General features: G+C 38.0%; 1 protein-coding gene across 2 annotated transcripts; it reads right to left on the bottom strand.

The window, feature by feature from the left end:
- Positions 1-6,185: 6,185 nt before the first annotated feature.
- Positions 6,186-23,154, bottom strand: AREG (amphiregulin). 2 transcript variants are annotated; one of them, XM_039331584.1, is made up of 6 exons: positions 22,438-23,154; positions 20,588-20,770; positions 13,426-13,612; positions 11,897-12,055; positions 9,458-9,555; positions 6,186-7,990 (listed from the first exon to the last, which is right to left on the bottom strand). In XM_039331584.1, the coding sequence occupies exons 1-5, from the start codon at positions 22,439-22,441 to the stop codon at positions 9,468-9,470; spliced, it is 621 nt and encodes a 206-aa protein (XP_039187518.1). In that variant the 5' UTR covers positions 22,442-23,154; the 3' UTR covers positions 6,186-7,990; positions 9,458-9,467. The 2 variants fall into 2 exon arrangements, with proteins under 2 accessions (XP_039187518.1, XP_039187517.1); XM_039331583.1 differs by having other exon boundaries at positions 22,254-23,153.
- Positions 23,155-24,948: the final 1,794 nt, after the last annotated feature.

The raw sequence follows: 24,948 nt of genomic DNA, 5'->3' as shown, positions 1-24,948 counted from the left end.
TGAATTATCAAGCCTATCACAGAACCATTCAGTTCACATCTATCTAGTTCATAATTAATTTGCTTATCAGAATGCCACATGGTATTTTCTCAAGTGTTTATAGAAGTCAAATTTTGTACTTCAATAGCATTCAAACAAATCTACTATGAAAATTGGAAAAGAAAAATGAAACAAGATTAGAAACAACATGAAGTAAAATGTATTCTTAGCAAATCTATTCTTTTTATAATTACTTCATTGATTTCAAAATATCTGGAACAATAGTGTTACGTTTGCTCTTGAATCCTTCCAGATAGCAATACAAAACTGATTGATCAGTACTTCCTGCTTTTCCTTTTTGAAAATAAGAACATTTGGCCTCCTTGTGTTATCTAGCATTTCACCCATTCTGCAGGATTTTTCACCCATTCTTCAGAATTAATAGAAATAAAACCATCAATGTCCCTTCACCATCTGAGGCATTAGTTTTTTCAAAAAAATTGCTATTTCATAGAACATAGAATAATAGGGTTGGAAGGACCCTTGGAAGCAGAAGCTCAAGCAGGAAACCCTATATCATTTTGGACAAATGGTGTTCTAGAAAACCTTCAGTGATAGAAATAAGATGTTCTATTGATTGTTCTCACTGACAGGAAATTTTTCCTTAGTATTAAGCTGGATCTTTCTTTAAATATCTTCCACTCATTACTTCTTGTTCTGCCCTCGAGTACTTTGGAGAATAGATTGACCCCTTTTTCTCTGTGGCAGCCCTTCAAGTACTAGAAGATTGCCACTGTATCATCTTTAGTCCATTTCTTGTTAGACTAGACTAATGAGGGTGAACCTTTTAGAGACCGAGTGCACAAAAACTGGTCTTGCCCCTGCCCCACCTCCCTGCCCCACCCCCACTCCGCCCCTGCTCTGCCCCCCATCCCCTGCCCCACCTACCCACAGGACCACTCACTGCATACAGGGCCCATCGCAGATCGCCCAGGCAGCTCAGCAGTGCTATGGCAGCCACACCCTCTGCCCGTGCTCTGCAGCGTCAACTGCATGATGGGGTGTGAGGGCAGAGTCTTGTCTAGCTGCCTGGCTGTCATGTCCTTGGCTGCGCTGCTCCATGTGGGCCACACTTGAGGGCAACTCTCCTTCAGAGGGGCTGCTGGATAGGAGGGGGTCGTGGGGGGAGGCAAGGCTAGGGCAATGGCACATGAGCCCACAGAGAAGGCTCTGAGTGCTGCCTCTGGCACCCATGCCATAGGTTCGCCACCACTGGACTAGACATACCCGGTTTCTTCAATTATCCATTGTATGGTTTAGCCTCCAATCCACTAATCATCTTTGTTGCTTTTCTCTGCACGCTTTGTAGGATGTCATCATCTTTTTTACATTATAATAACCCTAACTGGATCCAATATTCCAAATGTTTCAACAGTATAGTATAAAGTAGTACTATCACTTCACTTCACTATCTCTCTATTGATGCAGCCTAAGACTGCATTAGCTTTTTTGGCAACTGCAGTACATTGCTAGCTCATACTAGGTCTATTAGGACACCTAGATCTCTCTACAGTTATTACTGTTGAGCCAGATACCTTACTTTTTTCACCTCTGAACTATATCTTGTTGGATAGAACTCAAGGCTCAAGCCTGTCAAGATTCTTCTCAATCTTAAGTCTACCATCTAAAGCAGTGATGGCAAACCTTTTAGAGATCGAGTGCCCAAAAACTGGCCCTGCCCCCACTCCACCCCCCTGCCCTGCCCCCATTCTGCTCCCCATGCCCCGCCCTGCCCCACCCCACCTGCCCACAGGACCACTCACCGCCTCCAGGGCCCACCGCAGATCGCCCAGGCAGCCCAACAGTGCTATGGTGGCCACACCCTCTGTCCGCGCCCTGCAGCATCAACTGCATGATGGGGTGTGAGGGCAGAGTCTTGTCTACGCTGCCTGGCTGCCATGTCCTTGGCTGCGCTGCTCCGTGTGGGCCACACTCGAGGGCAACTCTCCTTCAGGGGGGCTGCTGGAGAGGAGGTCATGGGGAGAGGCAAGGCTGGGGCAACGGCATGTGTGCCCACAGACAGGGCTCCAAGTGCCGCCTCTGGCACCCATGCCATAGGTTCGCCACCACTCATCTAAAGTATTAGCTATCCCCCCCTTGATCAAGCCTGTCAAAATTCTTCTGAATCTTAAGTCTATTATCTAAAGTGTTAGCTATTCCCACCCACCCCTCTTGATCTTGTCAGCAAATTTGATGATTTCCCCTTCTATCCCCTCATCTAGATAATTTACAAAGTTGTTGAAGATTACTGGGCCTAAGATAGAACCTTGAGGCACCCCACTGCATCTTCTCTCCATGCAGATGACATTCCATTAAGGATAACATGCTGAGTGCAGGTGGTCAACGCACTGCAAATTCATCACTGTCTATCCCACATTGTTCTCTTTATTGAAGTCTCTTATCAAAGGCCTGAAAATATTTATAATTAAATGAAAGATAACCTAGGAACAGGAGAAATTTATTGTGGTTGATTTGATGATAAAAATCATCCTGGAATGAAATGAAAAACTTACTGAGATGAAAAACAATTACAGAGCAAAACATCAATCAGCTCCTTATTTTAACAATGAACCAAAAGTGATGGGATTAATTCTATTTTTCTTTTTTGTTTTTCTCAAAGAGAATCCTTCTTCCTACTTTCTTATGAATTAAAACTACTTTTTCCCCGTGAAATGTAGGAAGCAGTTGCTTAGAAGTAAAAGTCCACTGGGCCAATATTCATTTCTTATGGGAACCAAGCAGCCTAATCTTCTCCTTTGATCCTGTCTTGCATTTCCCCAGGCATTTATTTATGAAATGCCTTAATTACTATATGCTAACAATATTTTTGTCCACAAAAAATATTAATGCAATGGATTTCTATTCAAGATACCAGTTTCTCCAGCCTGAAGATGACGAATGGGACTTCGTCGAAACATCGCCAAGACACTTCCAATTTTACACAGGAGAAAACCCGAATAACCAAAGACCCACACACACACATATATATAAAACACCTCCTAGAATACTGGACTGTCTTCATATAGTTGTATGGAAATCCTTGGCTGATAATTACTGTTTGATTTATAACATCATATTATGAAGCAAGAGTTAGATTAAACATGAAAGAGTAGAACTGTTGATGTCAGGGAAACTATAGTTAAAATTATTTTGCAGAAGGATTCCAAGTCTATCTACAGTCCCCTGGTTGGGATCTGGCCAAGAAATTGCTTTAACTTGAAGACAAAGTTCATTCGCAGAAGGCTACATTATCAGAAATATAGGTCTTCAGTGAAAACGTGCTTCTTTCTGTTGTAGCCTGGGTCATGCTGTACTGTTAGACTTGCACAAAAGTCTGGTCAGAATATGGTCCTCACATTGGAACAAGAGTGAATAGTATGAATGCCATTTTACAGGGTTTGTAGCACTGGTGGGATTCAGCTGGTTCGCACCAGTTCGGCAGAACCGGTAGCTAATTTTTTGTTGCCCAGGCCCAGAATGGACTTCCAGAAGCAGCATCCACACAGAGAGACGATTATTCACATATTTGAATCCCACCACTGGTTTGTAGTATGTTCTCACTAGAACCTGCTTAATGTACTGAAGAAATGAATTGATCCTGGGTAAATCTCCACAGCCTTCAGATGTTTCCAATGCACACTGAAAATAAACTTTCTTTCTTAGAGCAAAGAAGAAAGACAACAAAGATATAATGAGAGAGATTTAAGTTAATGGAGATCAGTTAAAATACAGAATTATTTTTCAAAGTCTGAATTTGTATGTGATAGATAAATGCAAGGAATGGGTAACAGTATTAGACTATATTTTTACATAGCCAGTCAGGCACAATGAATACATATCTCTGCATGCATAAATATTAATGGTTGCATTTTAAACTATTCAGTAACATCCAAACAAATCCAATCTTTAATCATTGCCTTTTAGCTTATGGTTTCATAAGTGACTTTATTATAACAAAGTCTTTAAAAATAGCAACTCAAATTTGGTATTTTGATATTTTACAATTAATTTGTAACATTAATTGTAACAAATTAACCAAGAAAAAGGGATTTGTAACACCCCCTTTTCTTGGTTCTGCTTCTGTGATGCCTACCCTCCATCCTATCTGCTCCCCTGGGCACCAGTTCAATAATCTTAATTTCTGTAATTCACCTTTGAAAAGGTAAGAAAATGGCACTCTGCAGTACTACTCATGTTAGATCAGCTGATTCACTTCTTGGGAATGTACTGGAGAAAGAATTATCCTGTTGTTATTAAGAATAGAAATATTTATTTAATTAGACAACCTGCCATAGATTAGCATCAGAAAATCCACTATCCTAGAATCAATAGACTTCTGGGAAGCAAATGAGCTACGATTTTCAGCCTTAAAAGGGCTTCTACCACAACAAGGCCACTCTTTCTATACGGGAGACAACCTCCAGCCAATGGCATGATGTGTCCAAAACAAGCTGAAGGAGGATGACAACTATTAATTTGAAATGCTATTTGTGGCTTTCTTGAGAAAAAGTTGTTGAAACACTGTAATTGGCAGCTCACCTTCTGTTTTTCCTGTTCTACTTGCTCTTTTAAGAGAGGGTTGGTGCCCCATAATACAGTATCATTCTGATGAGACGCAGGGTGAGCCAACCAAGCCAGACTACAAGTATCAGAATAATAGCTCTGGGGAAGTTTCACCACAGTCACTGTCCATCAGAATTTTTAAATGCTTCACAGTGCCGGCTGTTCCCAGTTATTCTTTGGTTTCTGAGTGCACACTCTCTTCCATAAGCTCCATTACAATGCATAAGAACTATACAAAAGAACTATCATTTTTACAGGGAATGGGAACGAAACAATGCCAGAAATTATTGTACCATAGTTGTTCAAATACAAGTAGTTCTCAAGTTATTATCCTTCATTCAGAGATTTTTTTGAAGTTACATATACCCAGTCCTCAAAGTTCTGGCCATTGCAGTGCCCCTGCAGTCAGAGGCACAAAATTTGGTACTTAACAACCTTGCAACATCGCAAAGTCATGTAATTGCTCTTGCTGACCTTCTCTGCTGGCTTTCCACAAGCAAAGTTAATGAGGAAGCTGGCAGGAAAAGTCAAAGGCTGCTAGAGTATATCTCCCCTCACAGGCCTTCCTTTGCTTGCATGAATTGCATCCTTCTTTCCTCTTTGCTTGCTTGCACCTATCAGTGTCATGCCATGGCTTCCCTGTACTCACTCACTCACACAAACCCCACATCTCCTTTCTCACTTCCCTGAGCTCACAACACACACCCTGGGCCCATTTCCCAGCACACATGCCACATGCACCCCACACCCTCTTTTGCTGCCCTCCTTGAGCTCATGTTTCAGCACCACAACTTGCATACAATTGAAGCCTCCCCCCACCCCCTGAACATTTCCATGTTCCTTACCTTGCGTTCCCTGTTCTGTTTAACGACCTGTGTGACTTGGAGTTACAACTGGGGTTGCCGGGCTTGTTGTTAAGTAATGTGGTCACATGATATTGCACTTTATAACCATATCGCTCAGTGATGGCTATCCCAATCCCAACTGTCTTGGTAACTTAAGGAATACATTTACTCAGAGAATTTGGGATTCCTTCTTTAAAGTGTTTTTTTGAGGTCTTGGAAAAATTGGTTAAGAAAATAGAAATGTTTTGGCTATTTGCTAAATCTTAATGTAGTTAGGGTTTTCTGTTTCTTCTATCAATGGCTTTTGAGCAAAGACTTCCATTCTTTAAGAATAAACTTTATCTAAACAGAGGACTCTTACAAAGCATAAAGACATGAAAATAATGATACATTTATCATGTTATGCTTGTACTCCCACACCTGATGCAGATATATCAGTGATATCTCTTACACAGTGTCATGGGGCATGGTATGATTTGCCCCCTTCTGCCTTATATATGCTTATATTACACATAAAAAACTGATTTATTCTTTTCTATGCCTGGAATCTGAAGAGGAGACCAAAGAAATGGTGGTAAGATAAGCAACTCTACCACCTTCTGCAAATAAACAGTCTCAGGGGATGCATTTGTGGTGGATGAACTGATATGAAAATCAATAATTGTGCTGATTGTATTAATGTGAAGTGCTGCTTTGGGAAAGTGCAAATGAAAAGAGCACTGGGACCAAGTAACAATATAAATTACAACTCAGTTTTTTTATTTGTAGAAAAATTATAAAATAAATAAGTCATTGAGTTGTGTGAATATATTAAATAAGAAACACATTTACAATAATAGAAAACCTCTATACTTACATATTTACATTAAAAAAAAATCTAAAAACCATGTTTATCTTACATACAAGTTACTATCAGCTAACATAAGGCTATGTAGATTATTTTGATATAACTCCCATTACATTTCATAGTTTACTTAAACATGTGCATAGAACTAAAACTTGAATTAAAATACCTCTTTGTGGAAGCGGTTTAGATCTGTAGAGAAAACATTGAAGCTAATAATATTGCAAACTAAATTCAAGATGCTTTATCTTGCTTTTTAATACTCTTTATAGAAAAATCCCATGGAAGTTGATAGTACAGTAGTATGTTCACATTGATCTTTGTTTTATTTAATAAATATTGTATCTGTAATATATATTTCCATAGTTTCATTATTTGCTCTTATATGGTAGAAGATACTCAATTTCAGCAAAGCTTGGCTCACAGCAATTCTTTCATCCCACAGAAGATGGGGGAGAAGCAGTTCTCACTAGTTAGTTAATTTTTTTTGTTTGGTATGAAATCTGGAGTCTGATAGAATTTTTTAGTTGGAAAAGGGGTTATTAATGGGCATAAGCTTTCATCAGCTGCAGTTCACTCAAGCAAAAGCATGTGGTGGCTGGATTGATGTAGGATTTAACTTAGAGCTAAGTGGGAGAAAAAGACAGGTTGGCCATGCAGATACTGGTTACGTGTGAAATTACTAGAATATTGATATGGTAGTAGATAAGAGCCAGGGGGAACAAGCATGAGAAAACAACAATAACAGTGCATTTGTTTAAAATAAAGTCTTTACATTAACCAAATCTCACAATTCTTATTGCTGAAAACATACCTTAAAACATAAAAGGGAAAATTGAATATTCTGGAATAGCTATGTTGCAGATCTTAAGGATTAGACTAATCTCAGGAAACAAAGCCACCAACAAACAACTCAGTTGGTTGGTAGTTTTGCAAACTGATTGCATCTCCCCAAACACATGTTTTAAAACCAGAGCAGCAACTTGGAAACCGCTCCAATTGCTTATGTACTTTCTAATGAGACAAAGCTGCATTCAACACTGGCACTTCTGGCCTGGCACATTTTCATCGAGCAAGCGGGAATCCTCCAGATGACAGGGTTGGAGGTGTGGGAGAAACAAGGCACGCCCTGTACCGTTTGTCCCGGTTGGGAGTCATTGAGCTCTTTAAGCAGCGTGAGAGACTTACTCAAAGCAGCTCCATTTCTGCCTTTCACCTTCATGGGTGTGTGTGGAACACAGCAAAGAATACAATCACAAGTGCCTTTCAGATTAATGCTTTCTCACATACTCTCTCATTTCTCACATACCTTTCATTTCTGTGAAAGGTAACATGTGCAAAAAAAAAAAAAAGAGAGAAAAAGAAAAAAAGAGAAGTATATGGGGCAGCGGCCATTTGGTATTCTCCCACAATTGAGCAGTGCTGGCTGGTGTGCTGGCTGTTGTGAAACCAAAGCTGTTCATTCCTGCACATGCAGTTGCATGCTGACAATCGCCAAGAAAGGGGAGGGGAAAGGACCACCCTCCTTGCAGCACACCTCTGGCTTGATGGCAAACAAAGTTTCAGGTTTGCTCTGATTTCTTGATTTGAATTTTTCAGAGATGCCTCCATGAATTAGTATGTGCTTCAGCGACAGCTTCTTTATTCTTTGGAAGAGGCAATCATGGCATTAGCAGATGGGACACTGATTTCTGGAAAGCTGAACAAAGGAGGCATGCATTACATACACTACTAAACTTAGATTTTGTTAAAAGATCTTGGGGATAACTCAGGGATTTGGGTGACTATACAAGGAGCATGGTGTTATGGTTGGAGGTTAGCAAAGCCCACACACGAGACCTGAGAGCTGCTGCATGGTGGTAGGCTCCTGTCATTTGCTCCAACTCCTTGACTTGGACATGAAAGGAGCCCCCAGGAGCATCCCCCAGGCAATGGTGATGTCATGGTTAATCCTTTCAATCCAGAAGCACCTTAAATGGTGCCTCTTGACATGAATGGATGGGACGGGAGGTGACTGTGCAAACTGAACATCATCTGGGACCATCTGATAAACTTATCATAACTCAATTTTTCCCCTGTATATAAAATTTTAAAATTATCAAGCCACTCAGCTGTGTGAACATACTATATTCAATAAAAAGCACATTTATGATAATAGAAATCTCTGTGCTTACATACTGACAGGTAACAAACTCTAAAAATATGGTATTTATGTATATTATAACTTGAATTATGAAAATGATTTATTTCTGAACTAATCTAATTTTTGCCCATCCATCTCAACCAAGAACCTTTTGCAAAACTTGTCAGAATTCTGGCTGGCAGGATAGACATTATTGGATGCAGTTATCAGTCAGCTGGGTAGAGAGTTTGTTTTTTTTAAGCCTCAGAAATGTTGTACATTTGATGACTTATCAAGTATCTTTGCAATTATAGTGCTTGATTGTATAGCTTCTACAATTTTTCAGAAAATGCTCTATGTTACACATAAAGGAAAGACTTATTTGTATCCTAAGTAAGGCCCTTATGCCTCTCATGAAGCTCATCTCCAAGAAGGTGGAATAATTGATAGGGATACTAGGCAAGTAGAGTACAGCTAGTGCTCAACTTACAACTGCTTGTTTAGTGATAGCTGGTATAATTTGAAGTTACAATGGCAGTGAAAAAAGTGACTTATGACCGTTTTTCACACCGACGACCTTGTAGCACCCCCAGTCATGTGACCAAAACTCAGAGGCCTGGCAACTGGTTCCTATTTATGATGGTTGCAGTGTCCTGGAGTCATATGGGACAAAATTCACTTAACTACTGTCTCATTTAGCAACATAAATTTTGGGCTCACTTGTGGTTGTAAGTTGAGGACTACCTGTAAGAAAAAGAGTATATTTCTTTATTTCAAATGTGAAATATGTCCATACGGTAGTATTAGAAAATAGGTTCATGCTAAAAGATAATGACTTTCTTAAATTCATTGGATGAGTTTTAAAAAGTAACAAGATTTCTGTTTTGGATATCTTGTATGGATATATGTAGCTCAGTCACTAAATTGTGTCAGCTGTAACACATAGCCTCATAATATGATAGAGCATTGATAAAGAAAAAACAAATAGCTATAAACTTCTGGAATTGGAAGAATAGTGTAAGATATAGTTAAAATAATCCTTACCTTCATTTTTTTAGACATTACTACTGGGAATTCCATTTTCTTTTTTGAGATTTCTCCTTTCCTCAATTTCATTATAGTTAGTGCATTTTTTTCTTACCCTGAATAATAAAAACACCCATCTCCATCACTTTGTGGAATTATTTTGCATTTACGTTGTTCAAGGACAAAATGATTTTAAATTATAGGCATGGTAAAGAAAAACTGTGACATATCAGGTTCCGTGCTCCATTTAATTTTTTTCATTTGTGAGTCGCCAAGCCACCATGGTACAAAGCTTTTGAATGAGCAAACCTCATCTAACCATGCAACTACTGTTATTACAACAGTCTGTCAACATTTCAAATGCTCCTCCAAGCCTAAAAATTTGGGGGGCATCTATTTTGGATATAAAAGAGTTTGGCATGTTTAACAAGCAAAAGAAACAGTAGATCATTCTTTCTCTAAAAAACCCCAAACAAACCAGACATTAAATTTGCAAGAATTAAAATAGACTAAAGTTTCAGAATTTCTGCATAAATAGAATGGTACGTCCAGTTGAACAATGGGGCGAGCAGTTTCCTACTTATGGCCCTGTAATTTAGATTTCAAATGATCAATAAGTCTCAAAAAAGCCTTGCAATGACACAATGCTATCACCTGAGGAGAACATTTTTGTTCCAATGTTTCACAATTTTGGGACTTCAAGAAAGTTAAGGGAATGGAAGCATTTTATTTCTGCGGGACCTCACATTCCCATCCCTCATCTTTAGCATTTTTACCTTAAAGTCATACTTTAATGGCAAAATTAGGAATTTGGGGTGGTGGTAGGGAAGTTCAGCAACACAGAACCAAAGCTTCCAAACTGTAATGACCAATTTACATCGGAATCTAAGTCAAAATTATTTATTAAATGTTAAGATAGGCAATGTGTTACATGCATAATATTGTCACACGGCCAGCATTTAGATGATAGAGACTGGACTACTGCATGTGCCACAAATTGCTATAAAATGGGCTACAGTTTGAGCAAAATATTAACACAAATGATTGGGAAAAGGAGGCAACTGGGGAAAGGAAGTGATACAGGTTCAAGTGCAGTATAATTCCTCTTAGGATGAGAGCTGTGCAGTGGTGGAGAAATGATAGGGGCCAAATCCTTGCCATTGCAATTGTCACCAGATGAATGTTTAATTGAGGTGGAGATTTCATCTGTGAGCTATAGGTTACAAATATCATTGTGTGTGTCTGTGTATGTACAAACACACAAACATAAAATGGTCATAGTTCTGCAGTATGGAAACTTAGTTTATGTGGTCCTTGATATGAAATCTACAGGACCTCACATGAAGTAGCTCAGTAACAGACTTTACATAATGGTGATATGGGGAACCTGATGTGCTGTTAAGATCGGTAGCAGCTGATAGCAGCTAAAACATTATTTCACAGGAGTGAAACTTAAAGCAATAAGCATTTGCTAATGGTCCCAAACATAAAGCTCAGTTAAATAAGATTAAATAGTGCTGAAATTTCACTTTTCTCCTGCCACTGAATTCTGTTACAAGACTATTTTTCCACAGTAAAACACAACAGCCAAAAACACAACAGCCTTAATTTGTTAATTATTTGAAAACCATACTTGCTAATAATTTTGGAAGTCACCAATCTACCATTTATTATACCTTAATTAGGCTTGTCTGATACATTTACTTCATAGGACTAGATCCAAACTGAATCATAGCTAGAGTAAACACTCTGAAATAATTAAAATTAAATGTTAAGTTTCATCAATTTCAAGCTTAATATATCTCATAAAATCAAAAGGATACATTAGCTGTTTCCATTGCTCATTTCTTATTGACTTAATGAAATAATCACCTGTTAAATATAGTTTAATCTCCAGGATTATGATATGCTGAATTTCAGTGTGTCCATACTGGTCTGTCCGCTTACACTATTCATTATTTTATGATGTTCCAAATGGCTCTTGGAGGTAAAGTGAGGTAAATACTGCTTTACAAAATTGGCCCAATGTATTACTCCATATAATTAAAGTTAAGGATAGAACTCAGTTTCACATTTTTCCAATTTACATTTTTGTATCCTATTTCTGACTCAACCTATATATGTACTGTGATGTACGTTTTCTCTAAAATACTATTTTTTGTGAAAGGTTTCTTAATATATATATTATAGCACATACTTTTCACTCGAGTGTACTGCAATATTCACAAAATGGAGTCACCAGTGTATGAATATAGTGACCATGTTTCATAAATGTATATTTAGAAAGTATCGATTAGCACCAAAAATCCTAATTCTAGCAAGCAATTTTACAAAACTTTAGTATTTTGTTGTTGAGTACATTAAGTATCACAGATATCTATCAGTCTTTTTGCCACTATTTTATTACTTTTATTATTTTCCTTGGTTTAACTAGGGGGTTTAAATAACTTGACTTACTGTTCAGTGATGATAATTATAATGATGGCAAAACTGACCACCGCAAAGAAAACTGATGCTACCACAACTTCTATTTTTAAGACGCTAGTTTCATTATTGGTCCTTTTTGTCTTCAAAAATTGTTCCACGCAACGTTCACCAAAGTAATCTGGGTGGCATCTGAAAGTAAATCATGAAATGCACAATTATTTTGTGCATCACTGCTAGTCTAAACCTATATAGAAAACTGAAATGATGTTCAAAGTATCTCCAGGTACATCCACTGTATTCCACTGCTTAATTCCCTCTGTGTTAATTTCAAATTCAAACAATAGTTTCAATTCTTGATAATTTTGGTGGAAAACATCAGGAAAGGCAACTTCATTTTCATATGAGGCCATAATGCAACAACTCCATGATCTTTTATGCATATAGTGGGACATTTTAGTTGAATCGGGGATATAGGTAGTCCTTGACTTATAACCAGCAACTTAATGACCATTTGAAATTATGATGGGCCCGGAATGAGAGTTTTGTAGCCACTTTAGGCCATTGTAAAATGTTTCTCTCTCTCTCACACACACACACACACACACTGCAGTCACATGACTGCATTTTGAGAATTCGGCAACTGATTTGCCTTTATAATCCATTGCAGTATTCCATGATTATGTGACATGATTTGTAACTTTTTTGCTAGTTTCTGGGGGGGGGGAAGTCATTCAGAAGAATATGTTTGCACTTACAACCATGGTGCTCAATTAACCATCATGGATTTACCTAATTACCACAGTGATTTGCTTAACAATCACTGCAAAAATGTTGTAAAATCAGGCCCAATCACGTGGGTGCATCAGCTTACAACCGTAATGACTGACGACTGGAAATCCTGTCCCAATTGCGGTCATAAGTCAAGGACTACCTGTAGTAATATAACAACAGGAGCATTTCAGCTACAGAATAGTGCATGGAGCTTACGTATGTTAGTTCTCCTCCCCCCTACCAAAAAAACCCGGAAACTTGGTTCTGTCACTGGTATACGTTCGTTGGGCTTCTAGAGGTCTTTGATTTGCCCCTGAGGAACAAGAAGTTCTGAGAAAATCACAGAAATTCACTTCATGGGGTATATGCCATTTATCTGAGCAAAGGCCTAGCAGCACTCATCTCCAGATTCCTGAAGTTTCATTGCAGCTCACTCGGGATAAACTTCATTTGTTGCACTGTCATAAACCATAGTTTACAGCCATAAATGCCTGCTGCACATAACTCATCATACACCAACCAAAAAAATTACACCTTGTGAATTCAATCCAGATTAATGGAGGATGTATACATACAAGCAATATAGTGACCAGAGCCACTATATTACTTTTTGTTTATGCTTCCAGAACACTGGTGGTTAGGGAATTAATATTTTTAATATATCCTGTTTCATCACTCTATTAATAACTCTGTGAGAGAATAATATTTTCAAGTGCCATCTATGGCAACATATTAGTTACCAAAATAGAGATACCAACAGTTTTATCAATATTTGCAATTTAACTTACGTGCAAACAGGTATTAGAAATTGTTCGATGTATCTGCATTCACCATGAACACAAAAACCTTTATATTTTCCTTCACATGGAGTTTTAATTTTCCTTTTAGTTTTCTTCTCATGTCCTTTTCTTTTGGGTTTGTTAGGGTTCTTTTTTCCACCATCTAAATTTGCCGGATTCTTAATGGGTGGTTTCTCTGTAAAATATTAATTATATTTAATTTCTGCAGAGACACAGAGTGCTATTGTGTTCAAAATGCTGGTCTAAGAGAAGGAGGACCTAAGTTATAGCAATCCCTGAGGCACAGAAACCACCTGAGTGACCTTGAGCCTTTCTGCCCAAAGGAGTAGAAATCTGCCTGATAAACAAAACCCTTGTTGCAAATGCCCACTGACAGCTTCACTGTAAAAACTAGGTGAGCACTGTGCAAAAACAAGTGGACCCTGCATGAGGGAAACATGCCAAGAAAAACAACAGACTAAATTGGCATCTGTCTTTGCTGCAGTGAACTCACCGGAAGACATCTACTAGCCTTATTATATAGGTAATTCAAAGAAAGGGGCTTGGATTGGCTGAAAGATGGAAGAAAGATTTTAATCTCAGATAGCTGTTGTTCTGATCATAATAATACTTTGATTGCAAGTACAGTTATAAAGCTGTCATAATTGCAACCAAGCATATATGTACACAATGGCTATGTTCATCTGTAGTGGTTATTTGTCATGAAAATCCATAAATTTTAGTCAACTCTGGGATTTACCTTAAACAGTCCCAGGTTTGTATTAATTAGCCCTTAATGAACCATTAGCCCCATTAGCTATTTTATGCAAACACTGTAGCCTAGTAAAAGTAGTTGTCCACCCTCATCTACAAAGTTACAACTTGGAGCTCCTCTACAACATTTATCTTAAACGCAGTGAGTCACTGTGATTGGGGATAGCAGTCTCCTTTGCTATTGGTTTTCTTCCCTAGGATGCTGGACCACGATCAGCAGTGACAATGGTTTGTAGAAAGCTCATGGAATAGCAGGCATTTCCAGAAGAAAATTAATGGGAATCTGCATTCCCAAAATGACTTCTGATGTGTGAAGACATATTGCCAGAACCATTGCTAATGGTTAACTGGGTTAAGCATATTATGCAACTATGGTTTGTGCCAGCAATTCTACTGCAACAAGAAAACAAATTCAAGAAAACATGCAGTTTTCTACATGCTAAAGTCAATTTGCTATTCTAGTCAGTGAAATATCATGTTCTCATAATTAGAAGCAAGAGTTAGCTATATCTCTGGAGTGAACAAGAATAAGAAGAATTCATTGATGATCTTGATAAAGATAAATATTTAAGTAAAGTTTTGATTTGGTGCAATTATTTCACATTTTTAAAAATTTCAAAAGCAGGAAAGAGAAATGGGATTTGTAATAACTTCTGTTTTTCTAAATGTAATTAAAGTCAGTGTGCAAAACATTTTAATATAGGCAGTCTTTTCTTATTTCTCTGTGCAATAAAGTCAAAACTAATAATATAAACACTACTGCTCAGCAATAAGATAAATTAAATAGACATTTAACAATTGTAATGAGGTGTGGTAATATGGTTAACCCCAAAGATATTTGCATTTCAGAGGGGTTTAAAAAATCAGAGTAGATAATTATGTGGTTTTAGACATGGTTTCACAATGATCTGCCTATTCAAAAATGCATATTGTGGGATTGAGACTATGATTTGCAATAGATTTCTCATTTCTAATCAGCATAAACAGTCTGAATGAATTATTCATCTCTCCCTGACATGATTCCACTTACAGGTAGGGTATAGTCAATTCTCTAGCTCAAAGGTGATTTGAAATCATAATGAAACAACTTCTGGTTTTGTTTAATAGCCTTTAATGTTAAAGCTTTATGGCCAACTCACAACACTACCTACATTCACATGCAGCGGAACTCTAACATTTTGATGATTCTTGGTTATTATATATTGGCACTATATACCACCCTTATGGTGTCCATTTGGCTTTTCCCATCAGCAGGAGTGGTTAAACTACAAGGGGCAAGCAACCTGAGGGCCTCCTGATGTTTTGGACTTGAAATCCCAAGAGGCTTGCATGGCCAATGGCAAGGATTATGGAGGTTGTAGTTCAAAACATCTGGGGACTCCAGGTTGTCTCCTCTAGCTTATCAAGTTGCGTGAACAGGTTCTCAAGGACCTACAACCCTTGTCTTGGAAGAGGCATATTGGGTCAAAAACCTTAGTGAATTTTTAATCTCAGTTATTTTAACCTACCTTCCTCACATCTAATACCCTCAAGATGTATTAAATTATAACTCCAGTGTAACTATTGGGGAATGATGGGAACTTGCTGTTACTCAACTGGAGGGCATATAAAGGCTGATTAAGCTCTTTCTATAATAGAAGGACCTAAATAGGAGAGAATGAGTCAGGAACTCATGAATAATACACCAGAATTCTCCCTCATTACATATGAGCATAATCACAAAGTTGTAGGCTTGAATCCATTTTTCCCAAGTAGTCCAAAGTAATATGGAATAGTTTTTTTTTCAGTTTTATTTTCATAGCAGCCCTTTATGTTATATCTGACTTAGAGAGCATGATTGATCTGATATGTGCCAAAAATGTATTCTGTGAAGGAGGCATTTTCTTATTTGCAGTTTGTCAGGAACAGGTCTGGCAACCCAAGAGCTCCTTCCTGATCATACAGACTCTGCTTATTATGCTCTAGCCCAAAAATGTGAAGGGTTGTGCCAAACCTTCTTGTTCTAGAAAAGAATCTGTTTTTCTATTTAAATTACCACATCAATAAAGTCTGTAAACACCATAACTCTTTATAACTTCTTTCTGGGAAGGAAGTCAACTAACCTGTGATGAGACGTACATCTAGGGAGGAACTATGGTTATCCTGGTTTACTTAATCACTATCCAAAGGGATAAACATTAATATATAACAGGCAAATAGTATATATAATTAGATAGAGACAGAGATAGATAGATAGATAGATATAGATATAGATATAGATAGTTAAGGCTAAGTGATGCATTAAATGAGTAGTGAGAAAAGGCCATGAAACAAATTACAAAATTCAAGCATCAGAGAGCAAAGGTTACATGCAATATTCTATTAAGCATATAATTCCAGCTATGTAATTTTACTTAAGTCTGATTAATTTCAATTAAGTACAAAGAAATTTGCATGCATATTCTGCATTAATAGCACCTTTGCCAACACATTGATAATTTCTAAAGCATCCAACTAAATCTACTTACTCTGCAATTTGATTTAACTGTTTAATTCAGTCATGATATTCAAGCAAACATATCTCAGTTTAAAGAGATATTTAGCTCCTTCTTTTACTTAAATAATTGAACATTATAGAAACGTCTATCTTTAAGTAAGTATAGTTTTCCAATGGGACTGAACTGAGGAACTACAGGAATTGTTTCTATGTAAGCCCAAATATTAGGTAATCAGCTGAAGTTGGCTTTTGTATAAAAGAACTTCCAAAACATTTGCTTTTAATATTTTTAAATATTGTAATCCAGATTAGTCACCCTACAGAAACTTTTGTATATTACACAGTATAATCAGAATAGATCATAAAACAACATGCTGAATATTCTTTTAAAATAGCAGGGTCTTGCAATCTAAACAACTGGGTTTATGCCATGCAATTAAAATAACAAAACTAAAAGTTGAGAGATCAGATTTAAGTCTTCATTTGATCCTGCACTACTTAGATCCTATTTGGTGACATTTGTAGCTCTTGACCTAAATACTGTATGGATAACCTGATAGAAAATTCCCACAGACGCCATCTTGATCGCTTAGAAGAAAAGTGATATATATATACTTGTAATAAGATACAAATAATATAATTTGTCATCCTAAAATAAATGATACTAATTCCTTGTTAAAACTTTATTTTACATGAATAAGATAACTAAATTAACCTATTCAACAAAAATATTTACTTGAGTTAATGTCCATGATTTAAAAAGTGTGCTGCAAATATTTATTTATACGTCATTTTTCTTAACTGCCCATCTCTAACCCTTTATCATCAATAAAATTAAATTAAAATCAGAATAATGTAGGATTAAAGGCTTTAACATTTTTAAAACATTATAAAAAATTCAGAAGATGAAGCATTCCAAGACTGGGGATTAACAGTTTTTAATACAAACAGGAAGGGGACATTTCGCATGGGGCCAGTCAACCCCATGGTTGTGTGGGCCTTGGGTTAACCACATTTTGACTCCTTTATGTTATTGTAATTAAAATTCATATCATTTTTCTCTTGCATTTTGTCTGACAAATACTTATTGGGCAACATTAATATTTTTATCCACAGCTGCTTTAGGCTAGAGATGTACATTGATCCTAAGAATTCTGAGTGTTTTCACTGCCTGTTCTTCTGTCCATGTTCACGGGTATCCTAAGCACGACTGAGAAGTAGTAATGATGCTTGTGGCACTCACCCAGTGAATGCACAACAAATAACATAGCAAACCAGGGCCATCTGTGGTTTGCTACTCCCTCTCCTTTTTGGTTGATATCTCAAAAATCTTGGTACACTAATTGATACTTCCTGTTCCTTTTTCAGTTTTTGCCATCAATATTGGACATCTGTGAATAGAATGGGAGTAAAGCTAATGTTTCCCCTTGTTTCTAAAACAGAGGTAAAAAACAAAGATGAAGCAGTTGGAAATGCTGCTCCAGGACCAGCTCTGCTAAAACTACTGTAGCGCAACCAGCATAAACATGCAATTATTAACTCAAATGATTTATAAGAAAGATATTCAATTTGACTCAATTAGAAAAAAAAATTATGAACCAAATACTTTGAAGCTTAAATACATTGGCTTGGGAAATATGAGTATATATTAATGACAATAAATTATATTCATATTCCTAAGAAATAATATTTGATTGAATTTCTGATTTTCTACATTCTGATAAATTGATCCAATCTGATTTTAATATCTAAACTCTTAATTTTTTCATTCACATTAAGTATCCATCAATAAGTTCAAAGAGAAAATATGCCTTTTTCTTATGGAAATGGGAAAAATGGAAAAATGGAAAAAAGTCCATTTTACTATGAATATTAATTCCTTCTTAATATTGCAATGAAAGCCCAAATGAAGTAGAATGGAATGGCTGATACTAAACTACTTCAAAAGAAATATAAATCAGAAAAAAGTTAATTCCCCCTAAAGTTATATCAGAGGAAATAAATTCAGGTTTTATTTGAACATGTCTCAAATTAAATTTATTTTTATTGACATATTTTATTTGTTTGTTAAATTTATTTGGGACCCATCTCACTGTGGGGCTACTCTGGCAGCTTACAAGAGTAAAATAGAAGAATTGATAAAAATGTAAACATGACAATAGTAAAGTAATGAAACAATACAAATAAACAATGAAAGTACAACAATATGAATTAAAGATGGTTAGATGGGGGGGGCAGGAAGTGCAGGCGGGAGGTGGGGTCAGTTAATTAGTCCAATAACCATCTCCAGTGAGATTCTCTTCCATAGGGTTCCCAGGCCAACTGGCAGACCCGCATCTTCAGGACAGAAAGATGGGGGCAACCTCACGGTGGGAGGAAGAATTAAAATGTTCTGCAGAACCAGCGTTACAGCAGAGAAGTTTCCTTTATATACTTTATACACCTCTTTGTTTTGCTGGCAGATGCTTATCTCTTTCTAACTTGGAGCCGTAGTGGCACAGTGGTTAGAATGCAGTATTGCAGGCTGATTTTGCTGATTGCCAGAGTTCGATTCTCACCAGCTCAAGATTAACTCGGCCTTCCCTCTTTCCGAGGTCAGTAAAACAAATACCCAGATTGTTGGGGGCAATATGCTGGCTCTGTAAACTGCTTAGAGAAGGCAGTAAAGTACTATGAAACGGTATATAAGTCTAAGTGCTATTGCTAGCGCTATTATGATTTTGAAGAATCAAAATAAACAATATAGTAATATTAAAAAGGCTTGTTTTATGTCTTCAAATTTCCATTCACTCCAATACATATTACATGGGGGTTTGGACAAAGTATGTTTATAGTGCAAGTTGGATGATCTAATACAATACAGACTATTTAAAAACAGAATAATTCCTTATATTTCATTTCAGTATTCCATTGTTTGTTTGTTTTTTGAAGATTTAAATCTCAAGGAGACAGTAAAATCCATTTATTTCTTCCTCAGTAAATAAGCTTCATTTTGGTCAAAAAGCCATTTTTACTACAGTGAGAAGTTGAAACTTACATCGTGAACACAGTAATTGTATACTATTAACTATTTGTAAAAAAAAATGTTCTGGGATTTTTAGCTTCACCAAAGTTTCTTGAAAGACATATTTTGTCAGAGCTTCTTGAAGCACATACTAAGTACCAAATACTAAAGTTCCCAGGATATCTTGAGAAAAATAGATTGGTTGTAACATTATCTTAAATTTATATTGTAGAGGTATGGTTGGGGTTCAGAAACCAACTTCATCCTTTCATCCAAAATTCCTTCTTACTTGCCAATGATATATATGCTATAGAAGAATCTTCAAATTCTTGGAAAGTGCTACCCAATCATTCAGATGATTAATATTATAATAATTGTTTAACAACAAGCATGAGACTATTGATTTATTTAGAAAGGGAAAAAGAAACAAAACCCCAGCATTTTTCATAAAGACTCCATTGTGCAGATATAAGTTTATTAAATACCTTCTTAGACATATCCATTTTCTGGGATCCTTGGTGCTCTCTGAGCTTTGTGGTTTTCTTTCAGACATTTCGTTACCAAATTAGATAACATCATCAATGCTCTGAGAAGCATGAAGTACTCTGAGTTATCTAGTTTAGTAATGAAACATCTTCAAGAAAACCACCAAGTTCAGAGAGCATCAAGGACTCCTCAGTTCAATCCTGGGCTATAAATATTCTCTTCCACCGTACATCCATTTTTATCTGCAATCCATTTTATCTGGATTGCATGGATAAAAATAAAGGAAGAATAGGGTTCTACAAGAGTAAATTCTAAGAAAGCCCTTGCCTTATTAAAAGAGACAAAGCAACAGCTCTTTATAAAAATTGCATTGGTGCCTCAGTCCCAAATGAGAGGAACATGATGGGCAGGCACTCTATATTTTAACCTACCTCTTCCTGCATCATTCACAAGGAACTGAGATTCTCTCACTTCCTTCACATTATCTTTAGTCTCTTCAGCCTCAATTCCTGATGATAATTGATCAGTGGAAGATATGTTGAATGTGTTGAAGTTGGGCATGCTTTGCTCATCTTTTCTCACATTTAGCTCTGATCCAGAAGCATGCTGGAAGACTGTGGAAGAGAAATGAAAGAAATGGATACCATTCTAGCCAGTCAGGCAAAACTAGCAGAGAGGTGTTTATCTGAAAATTACACTTGGCAGCTATTGCACATGTAGTTACTCTTATTCCCACAGTGAGTCATTCAGAAAACAGCTCTCAGTTTTTCTAATGTGAATTTGTTTAGATTGTCCCAGAATGTTAAAATTACCTGGCCAACTTCCAGGTTATTGCATTCCATTAACCAGAATCTTAGCAATGGTTTTTTAAGAAATATCAATCTCCTACAGTGAGTACTAACCTGAGCTAAACATATACTTTTAACAAAACCGCTTCGGAGAACATAGAATGGAGTGGCAATCATGATCCCCAGAGGATTCATCCATTTCCCCCCACCCAACCCATCTTGGAAATGTGAAGTGCTGGCTGTAGTTCTGCACTAATATCCTCAGAGAGGATATTATTTTTCTGAGAGATTGATCAGTCAAATAGGCATCCTTGTACAGGACCAAATTATATTTACACAATGGATTTGACCACACAAATAAATACCCAGTCATTCTGATTTAAAGTTTGCAACATGCTTTATCCTTTTCTAAAATCATAATCTAAAATCATTTATTTAAAATTCCTCTAGAAATGAAATTACCATTTAAAACCTGAAGACTCACTAAGAATCACTTTGAATTAAGCTCCATTCAACACTGTGAGGTGTAAACAATGCCTCTTAATTCAAATCCTGCTACAGACAATATGCTCTCATCACCCTGATTTTTTTAAAGTAAAGGAAAATAAGATTGCATCCTTTTGTGATTTAATTTGTGGAAAATAAACAAGAAGTATCCGCAGAAAAAATATTGTTATTGTAAAACCTACAAGGGTACAAGGAAACTTAGGTAGGATCAGACTAAGAGAGAGCTGGGTTGTAATTCCGCATTCAGCAAAAAGATCTCCAACTTTGTGACTTAGCCAAGCTGTTCTTAAGAGGGTCCTTGGACCATAAGGTGAAAGAGAGAAATGGGAGGTATGGAAACGGGAGGTAAAATAGATATAAACTCAATAGACCGAATAACAAATACAGCAACGAGATTTCTAGGATAGTTTCAAAGAGGCTACCATTGCACCTAAGCGACTTTTCAAATACCTAAAACGACACAGACAAATTGAGAAGTGGGGGAGAGAGAAGAAGTTGGCAGAAAACGCAGAAGGTACTTCCTCCCCCCCCCCCCGCCGCCGCTGCGCCTCAGCCTTTCGGGCGCCTCCTATTTCCAAACTGCAGTGTAGTTCCACCATAACTTTCCGAGAGTGAAAAAACCGGAGAAAGCAGAGCCCAATTCAGAAAACTATAGCGAGCTACGATCCTAATCCCAGCAACGCACCACTCTCCAAATCCTGAGGTCAAGCGCCCTTGATGTGGCCGCCGAAGCTTCGCACCCCCTCTGCCCCGCCTTTCGACAGGGTCCGTCGCTCGCTCGCTCGCCTATCCGCCCACTCACCTGGACTCTGGAGCAGGGGGAGGAGGAGGAGGAGAAAGAGCGGGGCACGCATTGAGGGGAAAGGAGCGTCCTCGGGGACCAGTTTGCCTAGCAAAGAGTGGGCGAAAAGCGCGCTGAAGCGGTTGAGGAGGACTTCCTTGGCGCCTGGCGTATTTTAAGCTCGGAGCGGCGAGATACTCCATACCCATAGAGTGAGGGATATATATGCAGTGCCGCCGCCACCACTGAGAGGCCGGCAGTCAGGCAGGGCGGTCAGATGAAGCTCGACGTCAGCCGGGTGGGGAAGGAAACAGGTGCGCCTCGGGTCAGTAGACATCACCCAGTTGCGTGTGGCGCAAAGAGCGAGCAAGTCGCGGAGGCGGACCGGCAGCGGCAAGATGGAAAGCCGTCGGATGAGTCATCTAGGGTCACGCTCTTTACTTGTAGTCTCCAATGGCTGTAGACGTCTTCTCAGCTATACAGAAGTGGAAGATCGACTAGATGAGACCCAGGGAGCTGAAGGATAAGGCCGTCCAGTAGCCCTTTTATGTTCAGAATGGATTGTCATGGGACTTGGGGAGATTCCAGCCACATTTTCCTTTCCAGGCATTTTCCCTCTGGCATTGTGGAAACAGTAACTGTTTTCAAACTTGGCAATTTTAAGATGCATAGACTTTAGCTCCCAGAATTCCCCAGGCAGCATGCAGCCCTATAACTCAAGAAGCAATCTGAAATGACTAAAAAAGTGGAAGGAAGAAATAACCTAATCTTCACATTATTTCCCTGTGGGAGGCAGCTGCACTGTAGTTGAGGATCACATCACACTTTTCATCATCCACTGCATAGTAGCATAAGATATGTTCTGAGTTGCACTTAATCATGGTACAACTATAGCCTGGTAATATCATTGGCTGCCTTGTCAGGATGTTGCCCTCATCTCTCTAGTCCAATGGTTCTCAACCTTTTTAATGCCGCGACCCCCCAACCGGTCGTAAGTCGAGGACTACTCAACTGGTGCAGCACCGTTTGCAGAATGGGACTTTTGGTGGGCTCATCAGGGCAGAGACAGCCTGGACAATTCCTATTGGCTTTTGAAAGCCAATAGAATTAGACTCTATTCAAGAGAGTCTATTCTATTGGCTTTCAAAAGCCAATAGAATAAAAGGGAGTGGCACAGCTAAGGAAAAGGGGGAAAAAAATGGCGGACTGCGTTGTTTGGTGACCCCCGTGAAATGGTTGTTTGACCCCAAATGGGGTCCCGACCCACAGGTTGAGAACCACTGCTCTAGTCTATGAATGAGACAGGCCATAATAACTTTTACCTGGCCCAAGGATAGCCATGAGAGTGTAAAAAATGGCCTAATTGCAGCTGCCAGTTTGATTTTTGTGCCTCCCCATCAGGATGTCCCTGGCTGCAACATTAAAATAATGTTTTCCCCATATTAGGAAACTATCCAAAGGCAGCATGAAGGTGCATAAAACCTTTCAGGTTTTGTCATATGCAAGCTCTACCTGGGCACTACAGGTACTGGAAAGAGACAACTGAGCTAAGATAAGAACTGGCAATGGGGGCAGCATATGTGATTCTGGTATATTTTTGATCCTGACGGGCTCATGGTTGATTCAGCCTTCCTTCCTTCTAAGGTTGGTAAAATGAGGACCCAGATTGTTGGGGGCCATATGCTGAATCTGTAAACCACTTAGAGAAGGCTGTAAAGCACTGTGAAGCAATATATAAGTCTATGTGCTGTTGCTATTTTCTTCCAGTTCTGTAGGCAGTACTGTAACTTGACAAAGAAAAAAGACCCATAGTATTAGTATTTGAAGCACATGCAATTTAGCATTTATAATTTATAAATGACCGTGATAGCTTTTGATGCTGTTGACACATATACATCTCGCAAAGAATGTCCCTGAAATTGGATGCAATTGCCTAAGTACAGTATCTGCTTCCAATGTTACAAGACTTATTTTGACTATTGGAAGATTTATTTAGTTTATTTAGTTCCACTCAAGGTTCTTCGTTTCTTTTGCTATCCTGACGTTTCAGTTCTTATACATTTTTATTTGAAAATAAGCACCACTTAATATTATTTCTTAGACATATGAAATACATATGAGTTTTGCATGTGTGTGTGTGTGTGTGTGTGTGTGTGTGTGCATGCATGTGTAAAAATTGTAAAGTAAAAATAATGGGCCTCTATATCTAATAGCATAATGGCTGGTCATCCTCTAATTCTAACTCTTTATACATTCAAGATGTAACAATGCTGTATTGAGCATCAGGATACAAGCAAACAATGTGATTCCAGCAACATGCCTATGTGCCAAGGTCAGGTTTATTTGACATTGCTCCCATTCTCTGCTGTTTCTTTGATAGTCCTTTTATGTATATTAGGTTCCTTCTCTTTCTGTTTCTGTTCCATCCTTGTCTTAGACTTCAACTGGGCCCTTATAGTTGACCCCCCCCCATCTTAGTTCCTTCTTGACTCTTATTTTTTGAGTCCAATCTTCATTGAGTGGAAAATCTGTAGCACCTTGTCACGGGTTCCTTTATGTATACACGTTAATGAGCTCCAAAACTCCAAGAGAGCCAACCCAATCCCACCTGGCCTCTGGGCAACACACCCACGAGTGTTTAAAGGCTAGAACTCACAGTTTACTATACCACTGCTCCCCTATTCTACTACAACTTCTGTTCTTCCACTATTTCTCT

The sequence above is a fragment of the Crotalus tigris genome, unplaced genomic scaffold (genome assembly GCF_016545835.1).
Source record: "Crotalus tigris isolate CLP2741 ecotype Arizona unplaced genomic scaffold, ASM1654583v1 scf7180000024437.13266115, whole genome shotgun sequence".
In the NCBI taxonomy this organism is placed as follows: Eukaryota; Metazoa; Chordata; class Lepidosauria; order Squamata; family Viperidae; genus Crotalus; species Crotalus tigris.
This window is presented reverse-complemented; position numbering and strand designations above follow the sequence as displayed.

Excerpts from the sequence above, each read along its gene's own strand:
- AREG (XM_039331583.1), bottom strand. The coding sequence starts at position 22,305 with ATGCGTGCCCCGCTCTTTCTCCTCCTCCTCCTCCCCCTGCTCCAGAGT. Across the intron at positions 13,613-20,587 it reads TGTGAATGATGCAGGAAGAG|AGAAACCACCCATTAAGAAT; the intron begins GTAGGTTAAAAT and ends AATATTTTACAG. Across the intron at positions 12,056-13,425 it reads TTTCTAATACCTGTTTGCAC|ATGCCACCCAGATTACTTTG; the intron begins GTAAGTTAAATT and ends ATTTACTTTCAG.